Source organism: Stomoxys calcitrans, chromosome 5 (genome assembly GCF_963082655.1).
Source record: "Stomoxys calcitrans chromosome 5, idStoCalc2.1, whole genome shotgun sequence".
NCBI lineage: Eukaryota > Metazoa > Arthropoda > Insecta > Diptera > Muscidae > Stomoxys > Stomoxys calcitrans.
In genome coordinates, this window is record NC_081556.1 from 89,615,162 (window position 1) to 89,624,657 (window position 9,496).

General features: G+C 41.5%; 1 protein-coding gene across 1 annotated transcript; it reads left to right on the forward strand.

The window, feature by feature from the left end:
* The first annotated feature begins 436 nt into the window (after positions 1-436).
* Positions 437-1,369, forward strand: LOC106088015 (uncharacterized). The gene is made up of 3 exons (XM_013253293.2): positions 437-810; positions 880-1,015; positions 1,095-1,369. The coding sequence occupies exons 1-3, from the start codon at positions 618-620 to the stop codon at positions 1,189-1,191; spliced, it is 426 nt and encodes a 141-aa protein (XP_013108747.1). The 5' UTR covers positions 437-617; the 3' UTR covers positions 1,192-1,369.
* Positions 1,370-9,496: the final 8,127 nt, after the last annotated feature.

Consider the following 9,496-nt stretch of genomic DNA (forward strand, 5'->3'; position numbering starts at 1 on the left):
GAATCCATGGTGGGGGGTTCCCAAGATTCGGCCCGGCCGAACGCGCTTTTACTTGTTTAGGCTCTGTTCTAAACCATAAATTTTACACAACATTTTTCTGAATTTACCAAGAGACCTATTTTCAAAGGACTTCTTAGATGGGAGTTCTTCATTCATTACCAACGTCGTAGCTCATACGGTTTGGTAGTTTTTACTACTTGCTTGTTCTAGGCCTAGTTACATTTAGTTTCAACTTTAAACCATTGTGCAATAATGAATCTTTTTTTGTTTAAAGGCCATCCCAATCATGGGGGGTTTTTAATAGCCCACATTGGTAATCGTCTGACGTTTTTGCGGGGTCTACAATTAACATCGATGGAAACCACAGAAAAACATGAAACTCTATTTGCGTCTCAATTGTAGTATGTTGTTTGGCATTTGGTCTCGTACGAATAAATCTCGTGTCATACTCCAATTATTTGCGTCCAAGCGAGTCCCAGTGACCATGTCACATATCTCACATCAGTTTAATTACCAGCTTGTGCTAGGCGGCGGATAATTGATTAAAGCGCTTGGCACGCTTTGCGTGAGGCATTAGGAAAAAAGGGACTTAACCAGACAAAAGGCAGCAAAGAGAAATGCCAACAAAACAGGAAATCATAGATATGATGGAGAACCATCTGCCGGGTGAGCCAATAAACATTGGACGGAGTGAACAACCCCCCGCTTATCCCTCATTGGAACCGTCTGCCTTACAAATGCAACAGGAGGATACTTTTCCAGAAAATGAATTTAGAGGAAGCGTTTATTCAATAACCCAGGCCCCCATTGGTAAGTTCAAAAATACAAATAGACGCCGTTTTAATTTCTCCTAAGTGCTGTGATACTCTTTTGTTGTAGCCCATCCACCTGCTCAGTTTGGGGCTCGCTCCCATTTGGCCTATTGTCCTTCGTGTCGATCGCAAATGCTGACTCGCGTCGATTATGAGGCAACTATGATGACTCACATTATTGCTGCTATCTTGTGCTGTACCACGTAAGTGCTGAGTTTTTGTGAAGCTTGAACTTGTGATATTTAACTCCAACCTTATCTGGATTTATCATCCCTCTTGTAGATGCTCGTGTTGTTTGCCCTACCTTTTCGACAATTGCAAAAGCGCTCGCCATTATTGTCCCCAGTGTGAATCATATTTAGGCTCCCAGGTGAAGTAGTGCCGAGTATGGGGGAATTGGATTGAAACTGAAATAAAAAAGTGTCTAAGATAAGCTAAGCACAAATATATATGGTCTATAGTAGCGAAGTGACGCAGGGTACAATTTAATAAACAAGTCAAAAACAAAATATAAAAGCTACAGGTAGTTCATTAAACACTATCGCAGATAAAGTTTATCTCAAAGTATGGCATTACTTCAAAGGATTCATAATGTGTGGTGCTTGGTATGTTGTTGAGTGTAGTGCCATAAAGCTCGGGGATTTTGCATTATTTTTCGTGGCAGGTTTTTGAGACATTGTGCCTCTTTGTTTGTGTTTGCTCGTTGGGAAACGGAAAAGATGGTCTTATATATATTATATACTCTACTTTGGCGGAGATTTCTATAGTCCTTATGCCAACTACGAGTATATAAAACACAGGGGCTAAATTGTATTATAAAGGGTGATTTTTATTTTATAGTTATTTTTTTTTTATCTGTTGACACAGATAACTGATTTTGATAGTAAATTTCATGGAATTACAGTGGCTGCTTGTTTGAGTTTCTCCATGATAAATTGGCAGTGTATACTGAACACTATTCAAGTTCACAGATGACTTTTGGGCATAATTATCAACCAGTGATGCCACCCCGAAAAACTTTACTAATAAAAAATTATTATATATTTATTTTTACGAAAATCAGTAGTAATGTCAAGAGTCAGATTGGGCCTAGAGATGTTGGAATTGACAAAAAATTCAAATCAAAATCCCAAATACATAAAGGGGTGCGAAATTTAAACCGCCCCATGCCACTATGTACATAAACCTAAGATAGTAATTGGCTTGTTGTGCGCTCTATATAGTAATAAGTAAGAGCGTTCTAAGTACGACCAGGCCGAATCTTGGGAACCCACCAACATGGATTCTGCTAAAAATGTATGCAAAATAAATTTACTTTGAAGGGTTTAATTTTATTCTACATTCCAAACTTCTGCCAAACCAGCAAAAATTAAAGCTCTAGGAACCGATTAAGGATGATCGGGAGACCGGTTTACATGGGAGCTATATTAGGTTATATACTGATTTGGACCGTATTCGGCCAAATCGGACAAAAAAATTGCGGCTTCCAGGGGCTCAAGAAATCTAATCGGGACATCGGATTATATGGGAGCTATATCAGGTTATAGACCGATTTGGACCGTACTTAGCACAGTTGTTGGAAGTCATAACACTACATGCAAAATTTTAGTCAAATCAGACAAAAATTGCGTCTTGTAAGGGCTCAAGAAATCAAATGGGGAGATCGGTTTATATGGGAGCTATATCAGGTTATAAACTGATTCGAATTATACTTGGCACAGTTATTAGAAGTAATAACAGAATTGCGAAATCGGTTTATATGGGAGCTACAACTAATAGACCCATTTGAACCGTACTTAGTACAGTTGTTGGAAGTCATAACAGAACACTACATGCACAATTTCAGCCAAATCGGACTAAAATTGCGGCTTGTAAAGGCTCAAGAATTCAAATCGGGAGATCGGTTTATGTAGGTGCTATATCAGGTTATAGACCGATTTGGACCGTACTTAGCACAGTTTTTGAAAGTCGTAACACAAAGCTACAAGCAAAATTTCACCCAAAGCGGACCAAAATTGCGGTTTGTAAGGACTTAATTTTGATCGCACAAGAAGCCGATTTCTGGCTTGTCCATAGTGGCATGGGGCGGATTAATATCTGCACCCTCTTTTGAACCTAACCTAACCTAAGGGCTCAAGAAGTCAAATCGGGAGATCGGTTTATATTTGAGCTATATCAGGTTATGGACCGATTTGGACCGTACTTGGTTGATGGAAGTTACAATAGAACACTACGTTCAAAATTTCAGCCAAATCGGACAAAAATTAAGGCTTCCAGGGGCTCTAGAATTAAAATCGGGAGATCGGTTAATATGCGAGATGCATCAGGTTACAGACCCATTTGGACCGTACTTAGGACAGTTGTTGGAAGTCATAACAGTACACTACTTGCAAAATTTCAGCCAATTGCGGCTTGTAAGGGCTCCAGAAGTCTAATCGGGAAATCGGTTTATATGGGAGCTATACCGAAATCTGGCCCGATATGGCCTATCTGCAATCCACCATGACCTACATCAATATAAAGTATCTGTGCAACATTTCTAGCGGCTAGCTTTACGTTTTCGGCCGCTATCGTGATTTCGTCAGACGGACGGACTCAGAACGTCGAGAGGATCAAGAATATATATACTTTATGGGGCCTTAGACTAATATTTCGAGGTATTACAATCAGAATGACTAGATTAGAATATGCCCATCCTATGGTGGTGGGTAGAAAAAGTTACCTCTGAAAAGAAAGTCTAAGTTAGGAATTCCATGGTACTTACAAAATCCCTAATTGGTTTCCAATTCACGCCCCTAAGTAGGTTCAAGTCTGGTTTTGAGTCCCCACTTAAGTGCAGGTGGCTGTTAGGCGCGAAAGCCTGTCAATGAGATAAGAAATACTCCAACGTTTCATCATCTCCCCCACATGCCCCACACATGCTATCATTTATCGAATCGATTTTGCATAAGGGAGTTCATATTCCTATGTGTCACGTTATGACACAGAAAGCTACAATATATTGACCTTTTACTTACTTTCAAAAATGGTTTCGTCTTCTCACAATCTGGATTTCCCCTTAGGACTTTCGTCGTCCTACCAACCATTACGCTGTTCCACAGTGTTAAATGGGTGTTCGTATCCCACATCCTTAACTCGGACTGCATCAACCCGAAAGGCTTCGGGTTAACCTAGTTTAATGGTGGCAGTCCAATGGCCTTCACTGTCAAATAGTCTGCTCTTTCATTCTCACTTACTCCGCTATGACCCGGCACCCAAGCGATGTAGATTGTGCCTTCCTCAGAGAAGGCGTTAATATCATTCTGACTAGTCAAGTCTGTTCGTGCCCATACCGTCCTGGTTGTTACTACTATGATGGCCAGTTTACTGTCCATAAAGACACCAACTAAGGTAATCCCAAATCACCCAAAGCGGACCAAAATTGCGGTTTGTAAGGACTTAATTTTGATCGCACAAGAAGCCGATTTCTGGCTTGTCCATAGTGGCATGGGGCGGATTAATATCTGCACCCTCTTTTCAACCTAACCTAACCTAAGGGCTCAAGAAGTCAAATCGGGAGATCGGTTTATATTTGAGCTATATCAGGTTATGGACCGATTTGGACCATACTTGGTTGATGGAAGTTACAATAGAACACTACGTTCAAAATTTCAGCCAAATCGGACAAAAATTAAGGCTTCCAGGGGCTCTAGAATTCAAATCGGGAGATCGGTTAATATGCGAGATGCATCTGGTTACAGACCCATTTGGACCGTACTTAGGACAGTTGTTGGAAGTCATAACAGTACACTACTTGCAAAATTTCAGCCAATTGCGGCTTGTAAGGGCTCCAGAAGTCTAATCGGGAAATCGGTTTATATGGGAGCTATACCGAAATCTGGCCCGATATGGCCTATCTGCAATCCACCATGACCTACATCAATATAAAGTATCTGTGCAACATTTCTAGCGGCTAGCTTTACGCTTTCGGCCGCTATCGTGATTTCGTCAGACGGACGGACTCAGAACGTCGAGAGGATCAAGAATATATATACTTTATGGGGCCTTAGACTAATATTTCGAGGTATTACAATCAGAATGACTAGATTAGAATATGCCCATCCTATGGTGGTGGGTAGAAAAAGTTACCTCTGAAAAGAAAGTCTAAGTTAGGAATTCCATGGTACTTACAAAATCCCTAATTGGTTTCCAATTCACGCCCCTAAGTAGGTTCAAGTCTGGTTTTGAGTCCCCACTTAAGTGCAGGTGGCTGTTAGGCGCGAAAGCCTGTCAATGAGATAAGAAATACTCCAACGTTTCATCATCTCCCCCACATGCCCCACACATGCTATCATTTATCGCATCGATTTTGCATAAGGGAGTTCATAGTCCTATGTGTCACGTTATGACACAGAAAGCTACAATATATTGACCTTTTACTTACTATCAAAAATGGTTTCGTCTTCTCACAATCTGGATTTCCCCTTAGGACTTTCGTCGTCCTACCAACCATTACGCTGTTCCACAGTGTTAAATGGGTGTTCGTGTCCCACATCCTTAACTCGGACTGCATCAACCCGAAAGGCTTCGGGTAAACCAAGTTTAATGGTGGCAGTCCAATGGCCTTCACTGTCAAATAGTCTGCTCTTTCATTCTCACTTACTCCGCTATAACCCGGCACCCAAGCGATGTAGATTGTGCCTTCCTCAGAGAAGGCGTTAATATCATTCTGACTAGTCAAGACTGTTCGTGCCCATACCGTCCTGGTTGTTACTACTATGATGGCCAGTTTACTGTCCATAAAGACACCAACTAAGGTAATCCGTGATCGCCCGGATCTCTGCCTGCAGGATCGTACAATGGTCAGGCAGTCTAAAACAGATCTCAGTCTCTGGATTCTCAACATAGACCCCCAGGTCCACTCTCTCCTCTGGCTTTGATACATTTGTACGATCGACGACATGATCTACCAGATGACAATACCAGAGTTCCGTCAATCAGAGACTGTGCCTATGGCAGCAGTGTCTCGCACTCGACCTGAAGTGTCATCTCAGGTATCCGATAGGAAACTTCTTCAAGTCCATCCGGGTTTACTATCGCCGTCTCGATTATACCGCGATGGTATGATCTGTTCCTATCTTCCATCCATTTTCCCATCGCTGTAAGTCTCATAACCGCAGTGGCAGCCTCATTTTTAATCGGTATGTCAATGGGTCGGATATCTAGATTAGCCTCCAGTGCCCTAGTGGGCGTGGCCCTCATCGTTCCGTCTATGCTAAGACAACCTCTTCTCTGAACCTGTTGCATTTCCCTTATGTTGCACTGTTTCTCCATCGCTTTCCAACAAATTACTAATGCAAAAGTAGGTATTCCCTTAGTCACGCTGCTGTGTAGCCAGTGGACTATGTTCGGATTGAGGCCCCATTTGGAGCCTGCGGCTCGTCTGCAGGTTAGGTTAGGTTTAAGTGGCAGCCTGCCATCAGACTCACTTAGACGTGTTCGTCCATTGTGATAACACAGGACAAGGAAAAAGAAAGATGCCTTCTAGTTCCGACCGTTAAACCATCCAGATCGCTTAAAAAAGCCCAACAACTTGCGAATGTTCACATCCCCTAAATCAGACAGATTCTCAAAGAAATGGAACCTAAAGTTTAACTCCTTTTGGCTGCTAGAGCGGGACACACATACAGAAGGTGTTCTATAGTCTCTTCTTCTTCGATGTCCGCACAGCTCCTGCAAAAGTCGTTGCTGGTAACCTTGTCAGCATTTCAGCATGTTTTCCGATTAGACAGTGAGCAGTAATGACGGACACAATGACTGAGAAGACTGTTCCAGCCAATGACAGCAAAGCGGTAGACCTCTTCAAGTCTAGATGAGGCCACATAGTTTTGGATTCGTTTTCTTTCGGGCCTTGTCCTGAAAACTTTGCTTACATGTCGCTAGAGGCATACACACATATTCCAGCATCCCTGGAATGTGTAGGGTAGTCCCTAGTCTCGCAAGCTCGTCAGCCTTACAATTCCCTGGAATATCTCTGTGGCCCGGCACCCAGAACAAGTGAATTTTGAACTGTTAAACCATCTCGTTGAGAGATTTGCGATAGTCGAGGTCGGTTTTTGCATTCATACCTAACATCACTGAGCCTTCTCGATACGCTCCTGAATGTGACAATTCCAATTCAGTTTCCTGTCCAAGACCTAAGGGCTAAGTATTTGACCTTGTCATATATCGAAATCGTTTTATTGAAGAAACGTTGTGTGCCAAATTGGTCCACCTTCGTCTTCCTCGTGAACATGCCGATTTCAGTATTCTATGGGTTAGCATTGAAACGCCTAGGTCTAGCCCAGTCGTATGCCTTCTGCAGGACCCTTCCGGCCCTTCTGCATATCCGGTTCGGATCCTTCCCCCTCAGAAGAATTAAAACATCTTCTTTGTAGCAGACGGGCTTAAATCTCTTCTCAGTTAGCATTCATAATAGGTTATTTGTAGTGGCCACCCAAAGGATTGGCAATAAAATGCCCCCCTGTAGCGTGCTATGTGCAACTTTCTCTCTAATATTTTTATCATGGGACCCGCAATTTATCCACCTATTCCTTTGCATATGAATTACCCAGTCTCTAAGGACCCGGTCCACTCGGTACTGGTACTGGATTGGATTAGTATGTCGGTTTTCACATTACTAAAAGCCCCCTCGATGTATATCGCCAATATGTACGTCTTGGCATCAAAGGATTCTTCTATTTTATACACAAAGCCGAGCAGGGCAGTTTCCACCGACTATCCCCCGACATAGGCATGGTGTTTGTATTTGAGCAATTCGCTGGATGTCATAATACGTCATAATACGTTCCATGGTTTTGAGCAGAAAGGACGTAAAGCTTATAGGTCTGTAGTCCTTTTTTATACCCACCACCGAAGGATGGGGGTATATTCATTTTATCATTCCGTTTGCAACAAATCGAAATATCCCTTTCCGACCCTATAAAGTATATATATTCTTGATTAGCATAAAAATTTAAGACGGTCTAGCCATGTCCGTCCGTCTGTCTGTTGAAATCAAGCTACAGTCATTAAAAATAACGATATTAAGCTGAAACTTTGCACATATTCTTTTTTGTACATAAGCAGGTTTAGTTCGATGATGGGCTATATCGGACTATATCTTGATATAGCCCTCATATAGCCGCTCCGCCGATTTAGGGTCTTAGGCCCATAAAAGCCACATTTATTATCCGACTTTGCTGAAATTTGGGGCAGGGAGTTGTGTTAGGCTCTTCGACATCCTTCTTTAATTTGGCTCAGATCCGTCCAGGTTTGGATATAGCTGCCATACAAACCGTTTTCTCGATTTAAGAGTCCATAAAAGGCGCATTTATTGTCCGATTTTGCCAAAATGTAAGACAGTGAGTTAGGTTAGACCCTCGATAGCCCTCTTTAATTTGGCCCAGATCGTTTCAGATTTGGATAAAGCTGCCATATAGACCGATCTCTTGATTTAAAGTCTTGGCCCCATAAAAGGCGTATTTATTGTCGGGTTTTGCCGAAATTTGGGGCAATGAGTTGTGTTCAGCCATTCGACATACTTGTTTTATCTTGCCATTAACACCTTCCACCTGTGCCCACAAAAGCTATATAGGTCCTTGTTTTGATATAGCTGCCAGATCTTGGATCTTGCCTTCTTGAGCCACTAGAGGGCACAATTCCTATACGATTTGGCTGAAATATTGCACCACGTGTTTTGGTATAACTTCCAAAAACTGTGCTAAGTATGGTCTAAATCGGTTCATAACCTGATATAGCTGCCAATTTAACCCGATCTTGAATCTTGACTTCTTGAGCCAACAGAGGGCGCAATTTTTATTCAGTTTGGCTGAATTTTCGCACGACGTGTTTTGTTATGACTTTTATTAACTGTGTCAAATATGGTTCAAATCGATCAATAAACTGATATAGCTGCGATATAAACCAATCTGGGATCTTGACTTCTTGAGCCTCCAGGGGGCGTAATTATTATCCGATTTGTCTGAAATTTTGTACAATGGCTTCTCACATGAACTTCAATATACGCGTTTAAGGTCAAATGTTGTCCGAATCGGTCTATAACCCCATACAGCTCCCATATAAATCAATCTCTCTATTTTACACAATGACTTCTACTATGGTCTCCAACAATCAAATCAATTGTGGTCCGAATCGGACCATAACTTGATGTAGCTCCAATATTATAGCAATTATTTTCAGTTATCCTTTATTTGCTTAAAAAGATATATCGGGAAAAGAACTCGACAAATGCGATCTATGGTGTAGAGTATATAACATTCGGCCCGGCCGAACTTAGCACACTTTTACTTGTTATAGCTGAGTCCGACGTCGAGAAGAAGTTTTCACATTTTTCGGGAAGAAGTTTTCACATGACATGGTACCTCACAAATGTCGCCAGCATTAGGAGGGATTACCACCGGTGAAAATTTTTTCATATTTTATCGCCAGGATGCCCTACGGTGGAATGACGAAATGCATATACCTCCGTCTTTTGTTGGTGTCTATACTAATTACCCTATGGGATTGAAGTTTAATATTTCGAGATTATAAAAACTGATTAATGAAATTAGTAAGCCCGCATGGGGTTATTGGATTTTTATTTTATTTTATTAAAATATATTATAAATAAATAATTAATAATAAAAACGTTAGTGTATGGAAAA

Coding starts and splice junctions, on each gene's coding strand:
- LOC106088015 (XM_013253293.2), top strand. CDS start 618: ATGCCAACAAAACAGGAAATCATAGATATGATGGAGAACCATCTGCCG. Junction 811..879: donor AATAACCCAGGCCCCCATTG/GTAAGTTCAAAA, acceptor CTTTTGTTGTAG/CCCATCCACCTGCTCAGTTT. Junction 1,016..1,094: donor GCTATCTTGTGCTGTACCAC/GTAAGTGCTGAG, acceptor TCCCTCTTGTAG/ATGCTCGTGTTGTTTGCCCT.